Below are 25,013 nucleotides of genomic sequence, written 5' to 3'. Positions count from 1 at the left end.
TTCACCTTAAATGGTAGCAGGACTTAGTGTCATCTACAGTGGTCATAAGGATGTTTGATCCTGTCGTTAAGCCATGGATTTTGTGCTGTGTCTGCCACTGTTTCCTAGAACTGGTGACTGAGTTCACCAAGCACATCTTTGAAAGCATTTTGCAAAAACAATTTTCTGTGAAATGCTCTGGTGGTGATGGCTATGATTTCATCCATATGATCTATTTGGGACATTGGTTATAGTGTTTTTCTGATTTTTATTTTCTTTCTTTAGTGAGCATTTCTATATGGCATTGTGTAATGCATTGTGTAAAAATGATCCTTGGAAATTTACAACTTTCACCTCCATTAATGATTAAAAGTTGTCAGAATCATTCTAAAAAAGTGTAAGTTTGTCTTAAAGTGAGAATATTTTGCTGAGATTCCCCTTGGTAAATAAGTGGTTCACACTTGTGTCCTAAAAGCTTAAGGTGCTTTTACACCTTTGTAGATCTTCATAGATGGCAACTGCAGCAACTTAATTTGCAATTTGTGAAAATAAGCTGCTTTTAGCTTTGCTATATGCATCATCTCCAAGCCTTTGGGATGTGCTGGAAAAATGAAGAAGACAGAGTACTTGTTGAGGTCAAGCTCCATTCTTTGGGAAGGACTGTTTTCAAAGACTTTCGAAAAATGTGAGTAGATTTCAAGTTTACTGGACCGTTTCTTCCTTCTTAAAAAAAATTGAGGGGAAATTACATTGCAGCAATACTTTTTTCTTCCTGTTTTTTACTTCCTGGTACAACTTGAGAATCTCTCTCTGGAGAAGTATCTGTGCTTGGTCTAGTCCTGGTGTCTGAATGATGTGGATCTGTGCAAAGGGATAAGAATATGTTCCCAGTGCTGGTGAGATACAAAATTCTGTAAAAGTCTCATCTATGATTTTTGGTTGGTTCTGTAAGGTCATAGTTTTCTTTGTTTGTAAGGGTTACTGTAGGAGGGTTTGGTTCCCTTCAAGTTTAGTATTTATTTGAAGTACACCAAGGTCTGCACATAGACATAATAGTGAGACAACAGAGCTAAATCATGATTTAATCACATCACACTGCTGTAAAGTACTCTCAGTACAGACCCATTGTGCAGTTCCCTCTTATTTTTGGACCTTGGGTGTTGGTTCATCTACATGGCAATGCCCAGCACAGATTTACCAGGCTGGTTCAGCCCAGACCTGGGAAACTTGGGGAATTTTCAGGTACACTGAAAAAATCCTGTGTTGATAATTTGGGCAGGGATGCTCATTATTTTTGCTGATGAAAATGAACCAGGAACGCGTGTCCTCCATAGATGCAGGGCCTTCATAAATAGGAATGACCTTCACCAAGTGAAAGTGGCATCAAAGTCTTCCAGATTTTTCAGATGAAATTGATTTTAAAATGTGGTATAGTTGTGACTCTAGGGACATTAAAATGAGGAGAAGGGGCTTCCCCATTTACAGTGCATGAAGCTGCCTGCGTTACTTGTGTGCTCAGCAGTAGAGGGGTTTGAAAGCCCAGTCTACACGAGCCATTTCAGCAAAACCAAGGCAAATTGTGACATTCCCTATAACTCTGAGTTGTATGAAGTATTTTAAAAGTGTATTTTAAGATTTGAGGCTTTAAGAGTTAACCAGTTTACTATCAAAACCTGCATTGTCGGACAATTATCTGACTTGTATTGTGAGACCTCTTGTGTCCAGTTTTGGGCCCCACAGTGTAAGAAGCATATAAAAATACCAGAATATGTCCAAAGGAGAGAAACAAGGATGGTGAAAGGACTAGGGGGCCAGACTTTTGAGGAACAGCTGAGGGTGTGAGGTTCGTCCAGTTCAGAGAAGAGACTGAGGGGTGACCTCATTGCTGACTATGTCTTGCTCACAATGGGAGCAGCAAGGGAATTGCTGATCTCTTCTGGTGACAGGACACAAGGGAATGGCTTAAATCCATATCAGAGCATGTTGAGATTGGATATAAGGAAAAGTTCTCCCCAGAAAGTGCAATCATGTACAAGAAACTCCCCAGGGAAGGGGCCATGGCCTCAGCTGGTGTTCATGAAGTGTTTGGCCAGTGCTCTTTAGATACATAAGGTTAGTTTTTAGTGTCCTGCGTGGAGTCTGAAGTTGGACTCAATGATCCTCTTGTGTTCCTACCAACTTGGGATAGTCTGTGTTTTTGTGATTACTTATTAAAAACAACAACAACAAAACTAAAAGCTGCCTGAAATTAAGAGAATAAAGTGAATCGGATGAAAGATCAAATATGTAGCCCCAAACCGATAGGACTAAATCTGGAACAAGTCACATGTAGGTAGAAGTCTGCTGATTCTGGGGGTGTTCTCCAGCATCCTGCTTCTGTGTCATGGTTTCAGGTTCTGTTTTAGACCTCTTTGACAGAACAGGTTTTGCAGAGAAATATGCTGTAGAAATGTTTAACAACATTGGCAGCATTTTTCAGGAAGGCTCTTTATAGATCTCAAGTGTCTCTTGATAGGCTGCTTGGTAGGTCCATGTCTTGGAACAGGTCCATGCTTCCTTTTTTCATCCTTCTGTGGTTGATAGCTTGTGTCATTGTGAGAGATCATTTGGACTCACCAACCACTCCCTTTACTGTCTTTATAAGTAGACATGTATACATGTGTGTGTAGCCACAAATATATGTATGTATAATAATGATGATGTGAATTATGTATAAAGAATTGTTAACAACTGATCCCAGGCATTTTTAATTTTATTGAAGAAATGTGCAATAGATACAAAAAAAAAGCTTTCCTGTCCTCAGGTGGACCCAGAGTGCTTTCTAGTTGTGTGATTTTTGTGCTGAGATGAGCAGGAGTTTCTTTGCAAGAAGGGAGCATGGGGAATGTGATGTTTCTGTGCTTAATATTAAAATATGTGGCTGTATTGAGAGGTGAAGGGGTTTTTGTGTATGTGTGTGGGTAGGAGGTTTGGTGTCTGAAAAGGGAGTGAGCGAGATGTGATTGATTTTTTAAAAATTAAATATTTCATTTTTCTAGCTTCATTCTGTACAATGGTCTCTCCACAGAGAGCACAACAATAATGGTGTAAAAATTTCAGGATTTAAGTAAAATTATCTCTTCCAAAGCACAGGCTCACTTCATTGTCTTAGTTCTACGTTTGTAAAGCAGCGAATTGTTCATGCTTTTTCCTCAGATAATTATTAGTGACTATTTTGCAATTCTAAAGAATTCTTTACACGGGTACTCTTGAAAGAATGCGTACTAGAAAATCTTAGTACTCTGATATTTATTAAGAAAGTAAATTCTGTTGAGACCCCATTTTAAAATGCTGCTTTTGAGTGTTTATGCAGTAGCTCAGGAGAAGGAATAACTTCATTGTGTTGCTTCTGCGAAACTGGCTGATGACAGATTTTTATTGGGACAAGCTCTTTCTTCATGTAAGAGTGTTTTCTTTGTTAATAGTGCGTGGCGTGTTGGAGTGGATGAATTTGAATAATAATTGGCTTTCCACTTTGCTCAGCAGCAGGTTTCGCTTACACAGCTGAGCATTGAACTTTTTATTATTTTTTCATAAAACACTAAATATTTACCGGGGAGAGCTGGCAGGGATGAGCAAGGAACCCCGGGCTGTGCTGTCTGTCCCCAGCCATATGTCCCGGCGAGCCGGGAGCTGTTTGTGTACATCACTCTGAACAGTTGGTACTGTTTTCCTTTAAGAACTGCCACAAGGTTCAGAACTGCACTGCATACCCTATACAAAAAAAAAAAAAAAAGATCCCGCCACCCCCTCGGCGGTGTAAATGCCGCTGGTTCAGCAGCAGCCCCGGGCCGGGCATTGTTCGCTGTCGGAAGCGGGGCCGGGGACGGACGCGCCCCGCTCGGCTCTGCCCTTGTTGCATTATTAATGGCACGATGTTTTCACGTTGCAGATGGCTGAGGGTTAGCGGGGCGCATTCGGGACCATGATGGCTCAGTTTCCCGCAGCCGTGAATGGTGAGTAGCTCTGGGTTGCTCAGGTAGGGGTGGGAGGTTCGGGATTTGTTGTTTGTGGTTTTTGGTGCCCGCAGCAGCGTTTGGGTCACTTTGCTGCGGATCGCCGCCCGGAGCCGGAGCCGGTGCTGCGAGGCTGGGAGGGGAACAGCATCACTGCAGTGTAATTTGGGCTACGGAGACGCCTGGAGTGGCTGACAGTCTCGGATCATTTACAGGGCTGAGGAATGTGCGAGTTGTAGTGCGAACACTGCCTGACTTTAAGCAGGGAATATGCTAAGTAATAGTTGATTAAACTTGCATACCTTTTCTGTTACGTAATTCGGCACAAAATGTGTTCCATTATAGTCCATTATGCTGTTAATTTTAAACAAAATATTTGAATGTGTCAAGGAGTTTGTGACATTGTTCACAGTCGGCCCTTCTCAAAAAAAAAAAAAAAAAGAAAAATAATTAAAGAATTTTCCTCTTGATTGTGCTCTTCCCACTACAGCAACTTTTGCATCTGTTTCTTGGTGATTTCCTTTCAAAGACATATGAGAGCTGGAACTTTAAAATTGTTCTTGTGTGTGTGTATGGGCTGGAGCTTTTATTTTTACAGAAGGCTTGTTTGTGAAGGCATGATTTGCAAAAACCTGTAAAGAAATTTGACATTTGCATGTTGTTACTTACAGAGCTGGCCAAAATGAAAATACAAGTATAGAAACAATGTTTTGTACTTCAGATACTTCTGATAAGGAGTATTTCTCCTGATAAAAATAGAAAACTAGATACAGAAATGAGTGTTTATCTCAGTTATCTGCAAAGGTTACTGCAGGACTGGCAGGTCTTAACTAATTTAGGAAATTGTCACTGAGATAAATTGGGAAAGGGTTTTTGTTTTTTTGTTTTTTTTTTTGTTTGGTTTTTTTTTTTTTTTTTTTGGTTGGGTTTTTTTGTTTGTTTGTTTTCCCCAGAACAACATTCAGATTTCAAATCAAACCTCTGTTTTACAAACCTGTTTCATGTGAGCATAAGACATTGTGTAAAAAAGAATGAATCTGTGTAATGAACACTTTTTTTTATACAGTCAGTTGCAGTTTTTTCCAGACTGTTTCACAGACCTTATAGTAAAAGCCAAGAAAAAGGACTCAATAAATATTAGGGGAATCAGATTTTTTTTTTCACTTAATTGGACATAATGGATTTTTTAACATCATTGTGACATGGTTTTTGCTTCCCAATTTAAAACAAACAGTTGGAAGCTCACTTTGGAGAAGATACAGCTTTATGTTCTTGGCTGTCTCCGTGGTTGATGTATGCATAAGACATTTGATGTCTTTTTGTTTTGACTTTTTATTGCTTGGTTCTGTTGGAGGATGTGGACTGTCAGTGCTGACCGTGCACATTGCTCTCAGAACCCTTAGTTTCAGAGAGTGATCCTTGATCTGAAATCCCTTGGGAGTACTGTCTGCCACTCTCAAGAAGAATGGTGTCAGAGGATGCTGCCTTTCCCCTCTCAGAATTTCACTGTGTTGGAAGGCATAGTAAGAGAGAGCACAAGGAAGAGACACCAGACAATAAACTATTGCTCCTCACAGAGTAGTTTGGATGACTGTGTCAACTGTGTGTAGTCTTGCAGTCAAAAATCTTATCAGAACTGGTGAAATTTCAAACAAGTCAGGTGTTTTAAACAATAGTTTTAATGTGATTTCTGGGTAAATACCAAGCAACCTTTGCTGTTGAAGTCGTTCTCTAATCTTTGTTCTTCCCTGCTATTTACCACTTACAAGCACTGCTGCAGTGGTTCCATTCAAAGTAGTTCACCTGCATTTGCCACTCACTGCAGGAAACCTCTAATTATGTTTTTACACTTTGGTAGTGACTTGAAGCATGAGATGAAGAGCGAGGTTATGTGTGAGGCAACCAAGCCATTAGGCACTGCTGCAGCCTGGGAGCACTGGCTGCCTGCCTCACCTTTGTGTTAGCACAGCATTGACCCTTCCCTTTTGTATCCTACTGGGGGAAATGGTGAGTTCCTTCTGTGGGAAAAGAGCTCTTATTCTTACCAAGGTACAATATACTTAGCTTTTAGTTCCCAAGTAGTGCAATGCATGAAGTAGTTTCAGTTTCTGGGTTATTTTTGGCGTTCACTGTTACAGAAAAGTGAGAGGATGGCATAGGGCAGATTATGTGACTGAGAACTGAGGGTTCCAAAGCATGATATTCAGCCTCAAACAGATACATGTGGGACATGCCACAACATTTTCTTTACCAGCCTAAGCGGAGAAAGCAGCTCTGCACAGGATACTGAGTAGCAAGGGGAATGGAGCTGTGTGTGTAGTTTAGTGGAGAGACTCAGCTTCGCTGGGGCACCTTCAGAACATACCCTGGCCAAGCAGGGTCCTGAACCTGTCCAACCTCACTCAGCATGTGGCTGGTGGCCAGACTGTGCTGTGCTGGGAGCTGGAATGTTCTTCTGTGGCCATGTGTAAAGGCTGTGTGCTCCAGGGGCACCTATTCAAAGGCTGATAGACCTTTCTTTAAAATCATGAAAGGACACAGTGCCCAGAAAGGAGCTCCCTTTGACTCTCCATTGCTGTCCAAGGTGACCTTCGTGGGTGCTTTACTAACAAGCTGAAATTCAAAGAGGAAAAGCAGGACTAAAGAGTGGGTGTTGATTTTTCTGGAACTCAGGGCAGACCTGCCAGTTTTTACAAATATAAAATGTAAAGGTTATGGTGACATTTATATGAACAGGCGAGGCTGAGCAACATGTTTCTTATACTGCACCAGATGGATAAGAGACATTTATCTATGTGGAGTCCAGTCCTATCAAAGAACCACTCTAGGCATGTACTTCTCTCCAGTCTGCAGACAAGATTGAGGATACCCTACTCAGAGTTTAGTTCTATCCTGTAACTGCTTGAATATTGATCATTATTCCTGTGAAAATGATAATGCAAACCCACTTTATGGTAGTTGATTCTTCCTACAAACAGTTCTCCATCTGGACAAAGCTTGTTTAGGAATTCATCCTGAGTCTTGCAAAAGCTTTTGGAAACAGCATTTAGTTACACTAAATAATAACTTCAGCAATTATGTTTCTAAAGAAAGAGTTAGTATACTGACTGCAAAAGACACTTGGAAGGATAAAGGCTTTAATAGGTTAAAATATAATTCCATCTATTTGTCTCAGTGACTGCTGCTTTTGTCACTGGAAGAAGTAACCTTCACTGCCATGGGATGTGTTCTTTCCAGCTGGAGAGGAGTTGCAAGATGTTTCTTTTCCAACTCCCCTTCCTTCTTCTGTAGGCTGGATTTGTTCAGGGTTTGATATCCATGCTGACGGATCTTGATTTGGGGAGATTTAATCTTACTGGACCACCTGGAACAAGGAAAGCAGTATTTGCTGATCAGTATCTTTCACATTGTTTACTTAAGTACCATTGGAATTTTTGGGCTGTGCTTTCTTTTGTATATGTTTTTATTTGCCATTTCTCTTCCCTTCTACCACCTGTTTCCTTTCGATATCAATTTTCTGTGGTCCAACAGGAAAATCTCTGAAAAACTGAGGTGTAGAAAGTAGCAGTTGTAACTCATTTCATGTGTTTCTAAACCTTGATAAATGAAACTGGATTTTGTGCTGCTGTGAGTAGAATTTTGTGTCCTCACATTTAGGTGTGTTGGAGACTAAAGTAGACATGAAGGGGTTCTGTAAGGTCCTGGTTCCCTGGTGTCAAGGGTAGAACACTCACCAACAGCTTCTGCTCCACCTCCTCCTTAGAAAAGTCTGTCTCAAGCTTTGCAGTCTGAATTTTTTTGAATTAGGAGTGACCCTCGTTACCAGAGTTCAATTAAAAGCTGCTTGAGTGCAACCTGACTCTTCACCTTGTGTGCAGTGTAGATATGGAAACCGTAGACTTGAATATCAGCAAGCCTAGATAAAAATACAAAGCTGAATTAGACCTTGAAAAACAAGTATCAGAAGTTGTTCTCCCATCTAAAAGTAGGAAAAGGAAAGAAATTATAAGACAAGAGCAAACATTTTCTCTGACTTTATTTATTAATTAAACCTTCCTTTCAGTGAGGGCAGTGGTGTCAGTTGATATGGAGCAAAATTGATATCTTCAAGTCAGGAGGGTATTTATCTTCCACTATCACACCCTGCAAAAATTAGATTTCCAGTGTGTCTGCCATATTATATGTTTTCTTTAGTCTTCCAAGTCAGAAATAGTGCTGTGGGGTTTCAGAATAGAAGGTGTCTTATTTATATTAAATGTGAGGATAGTATGATTCACATGGAAGATGTAAGAGGAAATCTTAGAAGGAAAAAATAGTTAGACTTGGAGTTATATGTTAAATGGAGTAAATGGAAATAGGTTTTAGCAAGGGAAAGTTGCACTTTGTATCTTCTTCAATACCTGAGTTTTGTAGAAAATGTGTAACAGATCCCGTGGTTGGATTTCATTAGAGAAATAAATGGCTAAAAGGGAAAGAAAATGGTTTTAAACCTGTATGTTGTAGTCATATTATTCTTCATGGATTTTATCGTGATGCCAGTCTTAATGGTTATTTATGGCAATATCATCAGTAAAAAGAACACGTGTGCAGGTTCAATTGGAAGATGACAAACTCTGGAGTAATTTTCCAGCCAGAATTACACAGTATGGGCTGCGTATCATTGGTTAAATTTCATCACATTTCTGCTGTGCTGACTTCAAATAGCTTTTTAGCATACCATTATGGGCCAGAAGGATTTTTGTTGTGTGCTGGGAACTTGGCAGTTAGCTCTGACTAACTAGGAAGACAACCGGATGTGTTAGAGGATCACGTAGTAATTACGTGATTTGAGGGAAAGGAAATGCATCCTCAAATGTGATGGATGAAATACGGAGTGCTGTGTGCTATTGCTTCAGGCACTGGTGAGACATGTGGGTTAGAGGGTAGAATTTGAGTTATCTGCCTAAGAGGGGAAAAAAACCCAGGGAGTGAAATAGACACAGAGCTGGGCTTCAGTGTAATTAAGTGCTGAGAAAGAATAAAGGGATTGCCTTCGTTAACCTGCCCAGATAAGAGCTTACTGTTTTGTTTTTGCTTTTAATTTCAATTTTATTGCATTTCCTCTTCAAAAAATAAATTTGCTCTTTATTTTATCTTACTAGGAAGGACAACATTAAGGAAGGAAACGAACTTTTGAGTACAGTGTTAGCACGAGGGTAAACAGCGATGAACCAGCTGTTGATGCAGTTGGTCTGGAAATGGGATTTGTTCTGTCAGCAGTGACATTCTGGACCATGGTCAAGGAGAAAATCTGGTTGCCTTAAGGCAGAACTTGCATTTTAGGAATGAATTAATGTATTAGAGTTTCTTGGAGAAGTACCAGTCTGCACATGGTGACCTCGGAAGTCCCTTCCAATCCTATGCTCCTGAAATGCAATGAAGAATTAGATAATAATGAAGATTAGTGTTAGATCTTGAGCTGTAAACTTACTCTAAGCCTATAGCTTTGTCTTGCTAAGATTTCATTTTTAGTATCATGTGTTAGCTTTTATTAGGTAAGTTTACACTGAGTGGGAAACCCAGGATGGTTTTTATCTGGAATACTAATACTGTAATGCAAGCTGGTTTATTCATTTTGGATGTCAGAGAGACTTCCTGGTGTTTTTTCTTCAAAGCATATAAAACCCTAAACAAAAAAATGCAAGATCTACAAATACTTTCCCAAAATGGAGCAGAAGGCTGAAGACTTAGCTGAAAAGACTCAGAAACATAAATCTAACATATGACCAAGTTTCAAAGTGCTTTGACTGTTAAAATGTTCATGTCCTTGAAGGTTTAACTCACAAGTTTGTGAAATACATTACTCTGATAAGTCACTTCATGTGGTTGTTGCAGTTTAGGGTTGATGAGCATTGTGTGAAGTGGCACCATCTTAACATCTACTAAATTCCAAATCATCTGTGATCATCACTTTGAACAGGCCATGGATGGTACTAATAAGTATTGGCAGAATGAGTTCAGGTTTAGCCCACTAATTATAATGGCAAGAGCAAACACATTTTTCAGGCATTGTGGTCTGTCAAATATATTTATATAATGCCCTATTACTTTAATTAGGAATCTTGTGTGTTCAGGCTTTCCAGTGTACTGCATCAGTTCTTTCAGACATCTGTTGTTTTTCCGACAATGGGACAGTAGCCTTAAATCATTGCTGAGAGAGCTGGAAGGGGTGAAACCCTGGAAAGCTGAAAGAATGTCAGTGTCCATGGGACTGGCATTCATACTGGCTGTCTTCAGAGAAGGTATTTTAATAAGGTAAAATCATTTGTGCTTTAGTTGGATGTGAAGTTCTCTGTATGCAAGTCTCAAGAACAGGTAAGATTAAATGAACATCAAGAACTTTTACTGCTCCTTTACTTCCTACTGAAGTAATTTGATTTAAAGTTTTTTATATATGTAAACATAAATAAGAGGTGGTATATTTTAAATCATGCACCAACATTTTTCCCTGTGTTTCTTCTCATAACCATGATTTAGCATTGAACCATGACATCTGCAGCACAGCTGTTTCTTTAGGAAACACATCTTTCCTGAAAAGTCTTGGTTCGCTGTTGTGGAACTCTGCACCTGTTACAGTGTGTGTTGATACTTGTATAAGTGAACTGAAAAAAGTACACTTATATTTTCTTGCCAGATACAAGTGAAATTTGTTGTACAACAGATAGTAGTGCTTCCATAGCTCTGTTTTTCACAGGAAATCTTCAGGCTTGGGGAAATAAAACGTATAGGTGTGAGTTAGTGTACAAACTGTTTCTGATGGAGGTGATGGGTTGGAAGGTCAGCAGAATCTCTCCTCTTATTTCTCATGTTCTCTGTATATTCAGATTGGATTAAGAAATACACAGACAGTCCTTTTTAACCTGGCCTGAAGATAACATTCACTCAGCTCCCTTTTCTGGAAATGATCCACTCTGTAGCTGCCAGAATCTGTTACACAAAAGGATCTGGAATTAAACACAAAGTAAGGACAGCTGTGAAAAAGGTGGCCACAGAGAGGTTGTGGTTCCTGTGCCAAGCAACACTAAATGGATGAGAGTTGTTTAGTTTAGAGACAGCTAAGGATAGCTTAGGTGTTTTTTTAGAGACAGCTAAAAACCTGTAAAGCCATAACAGTATAGAAAATGCTAACAAGGGAAGGAATATTCACTGTATTTTTTCATAGCAGAAAATCAACACGATACCTAGTGAAATGATTGAGTTTAAGGCTAGCAGAAGAAAATGGGTTTGTTTGGTAGTTTGTTTCACATAGTGAGCAGCTCAACTAATTTTTAGGACTTACTGTCCTTAAGATGTTTTGGAAACCCTACATCGAATCAAAACTTGAGGAGGAAAAATCTGTGCCATGGCTATTAAATGCTGCTCTTTTTTTGCCCCCCCCTTTGGGGCCTTTTTTGGCCCAAGAAGCTTGCTAAATTGGTGGTTTCTGGCAACTGAGAAATTGTAATAACTGTATTACCCAGGGAAGAATTCTATTCCAAATTCTAGCCCATAAATGTCCCTATGAGCCACTGTCAAGGCAGGATTCAAGACTGTGATATAAACTGATACCTGTGGTTGTATGAACATAAACTAAATAGTTTTTGTTATATTTCATATCAAACCCCCATGCGTGCTTAGGAAAGTAATATTGTATGTGTGCTGGATACAGTTGGCAGGTTCTGCCAATTAGTAATTTAGCCTTCTAAGGAGTACTGTTTAAGCAGACTCTCTTATTCTTGATCTGTTTCCTTTGTGTTTCCTTCCAGTTTTCCCTCCATTTTTTCTTTCTGCCAGAACTGGAAGTTACAAAGAGGAGGGTAACAAGAGTGATTAAAGATACAGAACAGCTTCCGTATGTTGATTAATTGAATTGACTTGGACATTTCAGCTTGGAAATGAAAGGGCGGGGATGGTGGAAACAGTAGATGTCACCTTCCCAAGGTCATCCATGATTTTCCAGGCAAGAGAATGGTAATTACTCTCTGATAGCACAAGAATTAACCAGTATCAGGTGAAAGTACCATTGGCAGATTTCAATCATACAGAGCACTTTGTACCTGTCAAATAAACAATGAAAGCTGTAGGAAGCTGTGGATGACAAAAGGTCTCGGATTCCTTAAATGATTAGAGATAGGTGGATTTTTGTTCTACTAATGAGGCAGTACCTCTGGTTCAGGGGCTGAACTGGGGCTGAGGAGGCATCCTGGAGCAGCACCACCACATGCTTGGCTCAGACTATCATGTGCTGGGATCTCAGCTGGGGGAATATTCAGTCTCTGCTGGAAGGACTGCTGCTGTGTTTTGTTTCCTGAATTATCTCCTATTTTTATTTTATTCCAAGATCATTCAGGAAATGCCTCTTCATTTTTTCTTCTCTCCCACCCTTCCTGTGTAATTTTTTGGGGTTGGTTTGTTTGTTTGTTTGTCTGTTTTCCTCTTCTCTTTCAAGTCTGTATCCCAGTTCTCCATTGCAAATATAACCCATCAGCCTTCTTTCTGGTCCCAGACTTCCTGTTCAAGTCTGAGAACCCGGAAATGTGGTTTTTACTGTGATGGCCAGATAGTGATGAGAAGGGACCTAATATTCCTGAAGCAGAATTCTGTTCTGATTTTGTCAGTGTATGTCTTTGTGGGAGAATAATTTCCTTTACTGCACCTAATTTCAAGGCTCACTTTACATCTTCTTCCCTGGTATTTTTACTGCCTGCATTTCTCATGGTGCAGAAAGATTTATTGGCTGCCACAGATGGAAACTCGCCTGAATCTTAGTAGTTTTGCTGCACTTCACAGAGATTTGCTAGATAATAATTAAACAAATTGTTATTTTGTAAATTTTTAATTAAGTCATGGGGTTGTTTTGTGAATGCTGGTGAGCAGCAGCATAAAACATCCATTTCCAGGACTAGAAATGTTTTGTCTAAGCTCTGGTGATCTTTTTCCACAAACATGGTGACTAAAAATTTTTATTTTCCTCACGGAAGGCTTTGATACTACACAGGTTGATGAGTTTACTCAAAAAAGCTTCTGACTTGTCCTTAACTGAAGGGTAAGCATCTCTTCCATCTTCTGAGTCAGGCTGGGAAGGAAGGCCATGGATTTTGTCAGCTGGAAGTTTGCTCACCTTAAAAGGAAATGGAGGCAGGCCTTAAAGCTGGAGAATTTAGCGAAGGATGATTATATTATGCCATGCTAATATTGCTTACTTGACCTTTTCACACCTTCTATTGGGAAGACTCTTGTTGGTGTGACTTTTTTCTTCTCTGCTTTCAATTTCTAAAATCCATCCAAAAGTATGAATTGCAGGTTGAGGGAAATGACCATTCCACTGTGCTGGGCACTGAGGATGATGTACCTCAAATCCTGTGTCCAGTTCTGGGCCCCTCCGTTCAGGAAGGACATTGAGGGGCTGGAGCGTGTCCAGAGAAGGGAACGGAGCTGGGGAAAGGTCTGGAGCACAAGGCTGAGGAGGAGCAGCTGAGGGAGCTGGGGGGGCTCAGCCTGGGGAAAAGGAGGCTCAGGGAGGACCTTCTCTCTCTGTACAGCTGACAGGAAAGTGAAGCCTAGTGGGGGTTGGGCTCTTCTCTCAAAAGTTACAAGTGATAGAACAAGATGAGATGACCTCAAGTTGCATAAGCAGAGGTTCAGATTGGATATTAGGAACAATTTCTTCACCAAAAGGGTTGTGAAACACTGGAACAGGCTTCCCAGGGCAGTGGTGGAGTCACCATCCCTGAAGATGTGAATGTGGCACTGAGGGACATGGTTTAGTGGTGGGCTTGGCAGTGCTGGGTTAATGGCTGGTCTCCATGATCTTAAAGGTCTTTGCCAACCTAAATGATTCTGTGGTTCTGTGATTCTGGGCACAGAAAGAGCTGTCATTGGATAGAAGAATGGGCTTGTTTCATGTGCTTCATCACTGTAACTCAGCAACTACTGCTGGTTTCACTGACGTTGTTTCTCCAGAATTAAGCCGAAAATAGTTTTATATTATTGCTGATAATTGAATCTGGATCTGGCAAAGGCTTAGGTTTTGGCCCAGCTCTGTGTGCCAAATTCTCCTTGTAAGGAAAGGCAAAGTTAATTAACTTCTGAGAAAAATACCTGAGTTTACCAACATTGCATGTTACAGTGATCGTACTTTTTGATGAGAAGTAGGAAGCTTGCTTCATTAAAATCTAAAAAAACCCTATTGACTAAATTGTCAGTAATTTTACAGAAAACTGTGTAAAAGGTAGCATGTTATTTGGCAGTTCAGAATACTGTCAAGTTTATAAACGTTTCTGGTGTACATTTCCTGATGTGCTTTTTCATTAGTGGAGCTTTAATAAAACTTTAAACCCTTTTTTTTGTTTGTTTGTTTGGGGTTTTTTGTTGGGTTTTTTTGTTTTGGTTTTTTTCAATATTTTTCTTCCTTGGTGTGGGTTAGTTTCTTTTTAGTGCTTCAGTGGAATTGGCAATAATTTAATTAAAAATGATCCTCTGAAAATGGATAGCCTTAATGAGCTAAAAGATTCTGTGATATTTATAAAGTGTAGAAATACTATCCTGCTGTTATAAACTGATAGGTTTAAGTGCTTTGGAATAGTCAAGTGTGCTGTAGAGTTCAGAAAAGAATTGGATCTATACTGTTAGCATGGATTACACTATTATGTATCTCTAAATTGTTTTAGGGATTATACTCCTTCTAAAAGCATGGATTATGTTTCTACATTGAGATCACTGCATGGCACGGAGTGTTCTGTGTTCTAATGTTCCTCCTTTATGGATGGATTTTGTGTATCAAAGTGGGGGCTGCCAGTGACAAGATCACCAGGCAGAATTCACCACAGGAGCAGGTGGATAGTATAAACAAGATAAATATTTGATTTTAGTGGCCTGCTCAACCTGAGGGTTCCCAGTACACCAAATATCTGGAAATTCTCTACAAAATGTAAAGAATATGAATTGTTCTCTTAAAATGCCATGTGGCTGCTGTTGCTTTGTCCACATTTCTGTAAGTTTGCTCTTCAATTAAACAAGCTTTTCTTGGCCAAATCTTGCATGTGCCTGACACTATTTAACAACCTGTCTGCAGGTACCAGCTGTTTTTTGATAATGTGCCAGAGATGCTTGAAAATCTTTAAAAATTCTCTTAGCTTCAGTGGGCACAATACTTGTAACTTTAGTGAAATTACAAAATTGAGAGAGAATCATGTTTCCTTGTGTTTAACATGCTTTAGCTACAAGCTTTTCCTTTTAACTTTGTGCACGCAGAAAGAAGTTGCTGAAGTTACAGTTAAGCACAGAAATAGATAGCCTTTTCCTCTGGCAGCTGCCTTGGTGTTGCTTAATAAAAATGAGAGCCTCTGTGGAGCATTTCTGGTAGGATGAGTAATTGAAGATTAATATATGTATTGTGAAAGGAGATTACATGTGGCTCCTGCCATGGCCTGAGATTGTGGAAGCTGGGAATAGCAGGTGCAATCCTCAAGGAAGAGCAGGTGATGCTTTGGGATGGACCCAAAGCCTCCACAGTAGTATTCCATAGCACATTAGCACATGTAAATAAGGATTAGTGTTGATTATTAGTCACTTTTCTCCTGTGTTTGATATATAGAATCAACAGCGAAGGAGGGAAGCAAATATTGAAAATGGCAATAACACTGATAAAGAATCTCAAATTCAGATTAATGGTAAAATGTCCTGTGTATTTTCAGACTCCTGGAGTGTTTACTCACCACTGAGGAAAAATTAGAAGTCTGATTTAACATCTCAATTGGGAGCATTAAATCCAATCTGTGATAAATACTTCTGTGGTAAACTTATCTGCAAACACAGAAAGACTGGAATTATTAGATTTATCCCAATATATCCTAGACCAGACAACTCTCTGAAGGCTCCTAAGAGGAGACTGTAATGTGATTGCTGGTTGCATTAAGGAAAACCCCTTGTTACACAGCTTGAGGCACGTTGCTGCATGTCTGTGCTAAAATTTCCCTGTCTTTAAACAAAGGGACAAAGGGATAAATATTTATTTAGGGTCATTATGAAGCTTCATGCTGGTTTTCTTGATAGTTACAGAAGCGGTGGTATAATCCTCATGACTTATATGTACAAGGAATGCTCTTTCACTTTAGGTTTATTATCTCTGTGGAGTTAATTAACTTTGTAGGTCGTAGGAGCATAGTTTTTATTAGAGAAAAACAAACAATGCCTGTGAGTGAGAAACAAAGACATTCTGGAGAATCTGAGAAATGTCTTAGGTTTTTCCTTATCAGTAATCCTGCTGTTCCTACTATAGCTACCCTTTGCCTGTGGGCAGTACTGAGCAGTGGCAGAGGTTTTACAGAGGCTTTTCAAGTCTATTTACTTTTCTTCTAGGACTGCATTTTCTTTTCTCCCCTCTTTTTCAATGGTGATTTACCATTTTAAGGAAAGAACAGTGTTTGTTTCCCTTTTGATGTTGGCAGCCCATCAAAGCAAGTCCTTAATTTTATTCAGAAGGTTATCTGTCTGATGCAGTGTTGTAAAGATATTTCTGGAGCTTTCCTGAAATGCTGTGATCCTGCCATAAGCAGACCTCCCTACTCTTACCTAGAGAGGTGTCTTATTTAAAATGAACTTACAGAAACTGAAGATGTCTAATAAACAGCATAATCACTTGTTTCCAACAACAGAAAATGCAGTGCTGCCACACTGAATTACAGAAATACCTGTTACATGAAAGTGAGGTCAGTCTGTGTTTTGTCATCTTCAGAGAAGTCTTGAGGGTGAAGTTCAAAACGTTTAGTTTTGGGTATTTGGGTCTTTGTCATCCCAGATGGACTTTCTATGTGGGCAGACTCCACATGTGACGTTGAACTTTTGGATGTGTTGTGGAGTTTTGGAGTGAGCAAGTAAAGGAACTTTCACTGTTGGTTTTCTGTTTTGGAATAGGGAATCTGTGGAGACATTTCTGGACATGAAGTCCAGGATTCCAGAGATATTGGATATTGAGAACAATTGCCAGTGTTGACATTTACTCAGTCTTCTTGCAAAGTACCAGCCTTCTCCAGGGAAGAAAGAAAATTTGGCCTCTTGTCTTCCAGAAGTCTTACTAAGATAGACTTGTGGTTTTTCATAAGCAAAAAGAGCAGGTGAAGACTGTTCTAAAGAAAGACTTTGTGGGGGAAATCTCTCAAATTCAGCTTTTCTTGAGTTTGCATTCTTAAAAATGCAGGGTAGTCAAATACAGTGTTGGCTTCATGTATGAAGTTATAAGATTCTAAAGTAACAGATTTTGAAGAATAATGAATTAATGAGATATCTTCTTGTCAGAGAGATTGTACTGTTTTTCCCCTCCAAAATTTTACGAGCTAGAGTTGGGAAAAATTATTTAGATCTCGAAAATGTCCAGGAAATTTAAGGTGAGTCAGAAAAGTAATGTACTATTCATTGTCTGCAGCAAAGCCTCTCATGGGAGCATGTAGTAACAACTGTATTTTGATTTCTGGTGGGAAACTGATCTGTAAAAGTATTGTAGCTCACTGCTGCTTGGACAGCCAAAGATTCAGCACTGCTCCATCAAGGAGATTCTTTCCTCTTGCCCATCCTGTGGTCAGAGAGATCTGTGAAGAGCAGACCCCTGCAGTTTGGTTTGTGATTCATGCATGACTTGCCATGAGTGAGGACTGGAGCCGTGTGGATGGAAGAAGAACAGCAATGTCTCCATGCAAAATTCATTGGGTCAGGTTTACAGGCAAGATGTTTCTCAACACTGGAACTGAAGATGTGTTAGTGCAAAAAATGGCTGAGCTAAGCCAGATAAGGTTAGATGACACATCTTGGATGGCAGATGTTTGACTCTCCCTGCAGCTTTGCCCTTCCCAGGAAAGGAGTATCTTCCCTTCATCACTGTTCAGCATGCCCAGGACATGGTTTTGTGTAAACCAGGCAGAGTAATTTTTCTCAGCAGTTGCACTGAGTGTCCATTTTTACCACTTGTGGTAGTTTTGGGAAGCAGTCATAATGTTTGTGAGCATTGTAGCATGATTTGATGGTGATGGCACAGGAGAACCAAGTTTCAGACTAATTTTGGCTGTGTTTTTGTGATGGTCTTGGTTGTACTGCATAGGTAAATACAACAATTACTTTGGAGAATATAGTGTCGTGATGGGCTTTGGTGAATTGCCAAGACCTCATGAGTCCTGTTACACAATGTCTTTATTTCAGATAGACTGGTATGGTATTTTGAGAAATCTAATTGTGAGTTTTTCTGTACACAGATTTTACTTCTCTTAATTGAGAAGTTAAGGGTTCTTTCTATCACCAAGGGTAACATCAAAAGAGCTGTGAGCACCTAGTTCAGCTAAATATAAGCCCTCACAGTGCTTTAGCCTTCCGTCTTGTGCTGTGCTCTTTATCTTGTTTCTGTGGCATATTGGGTGGGAGTTGAAAAAACAGTGAATCCCTTAAATAATAAGTGTGGGTGGGGTTTGACTGCATTCACTGTGGATCCCTACCAGAAGGACTGGTTTTAATTTTTTTTTTTTTTAAATTTTACACAAATACGTTCATTGTCCAGCAGTTATTAACCTCTATTCAGAAAACAATGACCTGTTCTAGTTCAGGCTGCAGATGGCAGACACTCTCTCAAGAGATGTTAGGGTAAACTTAATTTTCTGGGACTTTGTTCATTTGCAGACAAACACTAAAATTTCATTGTGAGAACTGTGCTGACATAAAGGTGTGCTGTTCTCTGTATCCTAATTCCTGCTATGAATTATATAATATATATATTATATTTTTAAAAATCTGTATTTTTATATATTGGATTTGAAGACTAACTACATTTTCTTCCCTGCCTGTAAAGAAACCAGGAGAGAGCATATCTTTATGAAATTAATCACCAGAAAAATAAGATTTTCAGTTTCTGTCCTTAGGGAAAAGGAGGATCTGAAATTGCTCTTACTTTGGAAAATAAATTATTAGCAGTTTGGTGTTTTCAGGGTATATATTCAGTTCCCTGAAATGTTCCCACAATGTGCTTTTGCTAATGTGTGTTTGTAGTTATCACTATTCCATGACAGCTGCTTGCACTGACTCACTAGGACTGTGGAAGGCTGTAGAAGCACTTGTTGATATAATAATGCGGTTTTAGTCAAAGATTTCTTTTTTTAAATTAAACTTATATTTGCAATAAGTTTGGGGTTGTTCAACCTGGAGAAGGCTCCAGAGAGACGTTTCTGTGGCTTTCACTACTTAAAGGGGGCCTGTAAGAAAGGTGGGGACAAACACTCTAGCAGGACTTGTTGAGATAGGAGAAGGGGTGGTGATTTTAAATTAAAAGATTGTAGATTTCAAATAGATATAAGGTGGAATTTTTTTACAAGGGTGTTGAGGCCCTGGCACAGGTTGCCTAAAGTAGCTGTGGCTGCACTATCCCTGGAAATGTTTGAGGCCAGGTTGGATGAGCCTCTGAGCAACCTGGGCTAGTTGAAGACGTTCCTGCTCCTTGCAGGGGTGTTGGACTAAATCAATCACAGGCATGGAACAGAAAGGACCTTAAAGATGTAATTCCAGAGGTAAAAGGTGCAAAATATCAAGTGTGCAAAAAATAGCGATCTTCTTGTATGTGTTATGGAAGGCAAAAATGAGAATGAAGGCTGAATGTGGATCTTGAATCACTTGTTGAATGAGATTTTAATCACGATCCAGCTGCAGGTGTGAATTTGGGGATTTGCTGACCTGCAAGGTTTTAACACATTTGAGACAATGCTCTATAGAACACTGAATTTCATAGCTGGAGAGGAAATCTAATTTACCAGATAGTAAAACAACTCTTTGAATACAGAAATATGTTAGATTTTCAAGATTGCCATCTTCTTGCTTAATTTGTGACATATAAATAAGAAACTGTGCATATATAACCAGAAGTTGTCTTACAATGTAAATTGGATTCTCTAGAGGGGCAATAGTGATGGTCATAACTCCAGTCAAGAAATTGTTACTGTGTTTTTATCACTTTGCAGCCACTGGCCATGTGAATATGTTGTGGTGGTTTTAATCTTTGATTTTAAAAAACCAAGGAGTTTTGCAGCTACCTGCTTCAAAAGATGCTCGAAGAGGAATATTTAATAGAAGGAGAGTGTAATGTTGTTAATATTTTGTTTTCCAAAAATGAAAAAAATAGTCGATTTCTTTGAAGTTGCTGCTGGTAGCTTTAGGAGCATTTTTCCATCTGGTCGAGATAGATTTCTTTAAAGTGCTAATTTTAAGGTACAAATGGGAAGTGCATAAAATGTGGTTGTGATTATAGAAATTAGGTGCTGCTCTAATTTTTGCCGTTGGGTGCAAATTGTCCTCATTAGTGTCTTACAGTAATACTTACAGTGCCCATTGACTTTTAGGCATCTGATTCAGATTTACTTTGTTTTATTATCAGTATCTAATCTAGATTTATTTATGTTCATTTAATTGGAAGGGAAAAGGAGGGTGTTCTTGAGGTGCAGTTTCACGTGTAACCTTCAAGAAGACTCTTTCATTGAGGACACATTATAAAAAAAAATTGGTATATCCTCAAGAGAGAAGAAAAACTCCAAATTCAAGTGTCTAGAGGTTGTATCCTAATGCCCTCACATCTTTTCTGTCATACATCTACCCAGTGAGTTTCTGTGTTGTTTTGGTCCTTTTTACTATTTTATTTCTCTACTATGGGAGCAAGGGTAAAGAATTAAATCTGTACACAATGCAAGGAGAAATACAGTTTTAACAGGACCTTCTTGAGAGGAAAAATTAGGTCTTTTTTGGAAAATATATTTGTTTGTGTAGATAAACACAGATGAGAGGTGATTAACATTGTTATTGTGTCTGTATTGGCAACTATATCAGCTCACAGTCCCTTCACTTTTTTATACATTGAAAAACAGTGCAAAAACCTCTTGAAATTTTGGAGATTCAAAGCTTTGAAATAAGATTTATATAGGAAGAGGAAGCATTGTTTGGTAACTTTCTTTCAAAGTGCTGTGGATTTTAAAGCAAGTTGTTAATATCTTATTAGAAGAATTATTTATTCCCTTGACTGTCTTTTAGTGAGCAATACAAACACTTGAACAGATTAACAGTTCTTTGGAAGTAGTAATACTCATCAGAATGTAATTTTAGAAGGGTTTTTCATGTAATAACCTTTTAATGCTGTTTTGAGTGATTCCATTCAGAATTTTGGCTAATCCTTGCATTCATTGATTTGAAAAACTAAATATTTGTCAAGAACTTCCTGACTAAAACTTCCTCCTACTTAAAAAACAAACCAAATTATTTCTGGCAAGCTGTTTTTCCGGCAAAGGTTGCGCACCCTGACCTTTATGCAGCAGGTTGCAGAATTTCTGAAAGCCCATCTGGTCAGAACCAGGTACTACCAGGACAACTCTGTAAACACACTTATTCCCTGTAACTTCTCATTCCTACTCTCAGGCTGTAATATTTTATACTTCATAAAGTATTGAAAAATGTGAAGTGGAAATTGCATGCTGTTAAAAAAACAAAACAAAAAACCAGCCCAAAATGTCATTTATTTGTCAGACAAAACCAAATCGTTTTTGTTAGCAGTCCCAATTTTGCTTTTCGAGTGCTGGCAAGACAAGTGTAAGCCTTTTGGGCTCCTAGAGGGTGTTAATTAACCCTGTGCATGAGAACCTGGGTGACACCGAGTGCCATTTGTCCATCAGTGAGCCAAGGGGAGTGTTTAGCTCACACACGGGATGGTGAGACACATCCTGCCCGGGCTGCAAACAATCAGCAGCTACAGGAAGCTGCCCTGCACCAGCTTTGAAGGACGACAGAGCTTGTTTGAAAGCCGAGGGTGAAGCAGTGTCTTGCACATCTGGGAAGGAGGTTTGTGTTGCATAAAGTCCTTGCCAAACTAGTAGGAGCTGGGTGTGTCCACATCTAACTTTGTCTCTTGAGAAAGCCAAGCTTTTATTTTGCAAGTGACGTGGTTTACTTTTGAAAGTTTTCAGCCCATTTGGTTGTTCATTGGTTTTTTGTTGATTTGTTTTGGGGTTTTTTTTTTTCCAGGAGGGCCAAACATATGGGCCATCACCTCCGAAGAGCGGGCCAAGCATGACAAGCAGTTTGATAAACTTAAACCCACGGGAGGTTACATTACAGGTTGGTCTGAGGCTCTGCTTTACACATTAACTTCTGTGTACACATACGTATCTCTGTAGAACAGTTTGAGAACTGCATCCTATTTCTAGCCCTTTGTTGTGTGACTAATAACTATATTCTTCTGGCAAACAGCCACAGGTTATTAGTAAACTTAACAAGCTTTCCTCTGAAGTCTGGCACGGCAATGCTGTTCTGTTTAACCCTGTCACTTCTGCAGCCAGCAGCTGTGTGCTGCCATTCTGTTTAGTTTCAGAAACCAGAGAATATCAGGCAAAATCCCTGCTCAGATGGGAGGCTGCCAGGGAGCACTTAGAGTAGTTGTTGTGGCAAGTGACACCCAACACAGCAGAAATGGCTCTCCTCAGTCTGAGGGGAGAATGCTGTGCTGTTAGGGATCTTTCTTTGGGAGGCAGGGAGAGGGATGCTGACAGCTTGTCCTTGTTAGCAACTGCTTGAAATTTGGGCCGTTGGGCCTTCAGCAAGGACTGGGTGCACTAATGGTGTTTTGCAGGGGCCTGCTGTCAGTTCCAGTTGCATTCAGCTGCTCTCCTCTGAGACAATTGGGTCACGTTGCTATGCACTTCAGAATTTGCAGGCTTTAAATTTAAAATCTGCTTTTGATGTCAAGAAAGACCCAATTTCATTGACAAAGATGTTGTAATTTAAGAATACCCCATTCTTGGTGGTGGGGTGGGCACTAAAGACCAACCCTGAAGGCTTCTACCTGCCCAGCTATCCAGTAATGCCCTATCTAGTTGCTCCACTGGCCCTGCTTTTCCTCTTCTTGGGCTGGAAAGGACTGAGGAGAGAGTGGAAAGTTGTCTGTTTGGAACATGCACATCTTCTGGCTAAGTGGCACCTGACTCCTGCTTTGGCCAAACAGCACTGGGAGGTTGATGTTTATCTCCTGCTGGAAACTATGCAGTCCCAGGGACTACCCTTAGGCCACATCTGGGCTCTTACCTGCATCTATATCTTCAGGCTTTGTTATTTATTTGGCAAATGCTTGAAATAAATGGTTGTGTATGAATATAAGAGAGAGCTGAAAGAGTAACCTGAAGTCTTAGCTTTAAGCATCTGTAATTCACTCAGATGCAGGCATAAACACAACTGTCCCTTTTGTATGTGTACTGACTGATGTGGAACTAATTTGCACAACAGTTCCCATTCCCTTCCTGAAATACTGAAATCGTGGGTGTTCTCTGGCAGAAAATAATATTATTAAAGTAATATTACTAAAAAGAAAAGAATATTATTAAAAGAACATGGTATTTTTCTAGAGACACAATACTGGCTCAAGTTAGATGGGATAGAGAAGAAGAAAAACAGCATTCTCATCCTTTCCTGCATAAGTAATTGGGGCAGGACTAAATTTTCAGTCATTCTTTAATTCATGCACCTTTTAAGATGTTGGCAACCATTGATTTGTGACCTGTTAAAGTTTTTATAGCTATCTGAAATCACTTCTCGGAGCAAAGATTGGGAATTATGAAATACATGGGTGTCTGACAATCACAAAAGCTGGAAAAAAAAAAGCCCTGGAAAGCTTGGCATACAGCATGGGGATTTCTTTCAAAAACTTGATCTCCCAAGAGAGTGCTGATCTCTTCAAAAATCTGGCTCTGGTGTAAAAGTCTGTCTTTTTTTTTCCTTGTTTATCACAGGTGATCAAGCACGTACCTTTTTTTTGCAATCAGGTTTGCCATCTTCAATCCTTGCTCAAATATGGTAAGATATTCTTTATTGTTAGTTTTTTCTAAGATAGGAGATGCATAGCATTTAAATGCTACCCTTGCTCTGTTGTGTTGTTTCCCAGAGGCTTTCAGCAGTCAAGGTAGAAAGTGTTGTCTAAATCATTGTTTTAGTTTTATTAAATTTAGAGGAAGGTTTTAACCCATATGTGTACCAACAATTAATTAAAACTCAGTAATTTTTACATCTTTCTTATGGTGTTATTTCAAATTGGATCATGCTGAACACAGTGTTTTTAAACTATTTGAAGGGCTTTAAGTATATGTAAAGTAGAATACAAGAAAAAAACCTAAAGTCACAAAAAAAGTTAGTAGAAGGGACAAATACAGCATTGCTTGGTAATACAGGAACTAGAAAAAGTGCTGTCCCTTGCAGCATATGTGTGGTGAGTGCAACACTTGAAACATTCTTTTCTCTGTAACCCCTCAGTCCTCAGTAGAATCCTGTGCTCAGTTTGGGGCACTTGGCTGTAACAAATACAAATGTGTGCTAAAAGACACATACTTGAGGCTCATAATAATTAAGAACAACTTTAAGAAATAGTGTTAAAGAAAATAGCTAAGTGCAAGTTAGTTTTTCCTTCAGACATATAGAATCACAGAATTGTTAAGGTTAGAGAAGTATTCTAGGATCATCCAGTCCAACCAGCACCACCTCCATGTTCACCATTATACCAGATACCTCAGTACCTAGGAAAGAGGGGCAAGGAGATTTTTCTGTTGGGCCTTGGGGTTTTATACTGGGCAGTAACAGAATCACAGGAAAAATGAAGCTGAATATTAGTCTGATTTTTTTTCTCCTAATTTTATTTACATTCTTGTGCTTGGTCCTTGTGTGCTTAAATGTTAATAAAATGTCGCGTTATCTGTCTGACCAGAAATTTTGAGGCTGCGTATGCACTGTTGCATGTATTTCCTGCTGTATTTGTTTGGAGAACTGAAAAAAAGGAAGACCGTGTGGGTATCAGACTTAGAAAACCTCACCACTGTGAATTAATGAAATTTCCATAGCAGTGTATAGTGCCTTTAGGAGGTTTCTGCATCCTCCTGCATCCTGTTCCAGATTCTTGCATTAATTCCGTACCTTACCAAGGATTAATTTAAAATAATTGTTCTGACTGGGAGCATGAAGAAAAGCATAGCA

General features: G+C 39.4%; 1 protein-coding gene across 3 annotated transcripts in view; it reads left to right on the top strand.

Moving 5' to 3' along the window:
- Positions 1–3,915: 3,915 nt before the first annotated feature.
- ITSN2 (intersectin 2) overlaps positions 3,916–25,013 on the top strand; it is a 66,369-nt gene continuing 45,271 nt past the window's right edge. The window contains exons 1-3 of one of the 3 annotated variants that reach the window (XM_066180011.1): positions 3,916–3,974; positions 22,026–22,118; positions 23,783–23,846. In XM_066180011.1, the coding sequence (XP_066036108.1) occupies positions 3,944–3,974; positions 22,026–22,118; positions 23,783–23,846 (188 nt within the window). In that variant the 5' untranslated portion in view covers positions 3,916–3,943. The remainder of the gene's footprint in view (positions 3,975–22,025; positions 22,119–23,782; positions 23,847–25,013) is intronic. The other 2 variants (XM_066180012.1, XM_066180013.1) reach the window with 2 other exon arrangements.

This window comes from Chamaea fasciata, unplaced genomic scaffold (genome assembly GCF_029207755.1).
Source record: "Chamaea fasciata isolate MVZ Bird 193981 ecotype frontalis unplaced genomic scaffold, bChaFas1.0.hap1 SCAF_3, whole genome shotgun sequence".
Classification (NCBI taxonomy): domain Eukaryota; kingdom Metazoa; phylum Chordata; class Aves; order Passeriformes; family Sylviidae; genus Chamaea; species Chamaea fasciata.
Note: the sequence above shows the minus strand (reverse complement) of the source record. Positions and strands in the feature narration are given on the sequence as shown.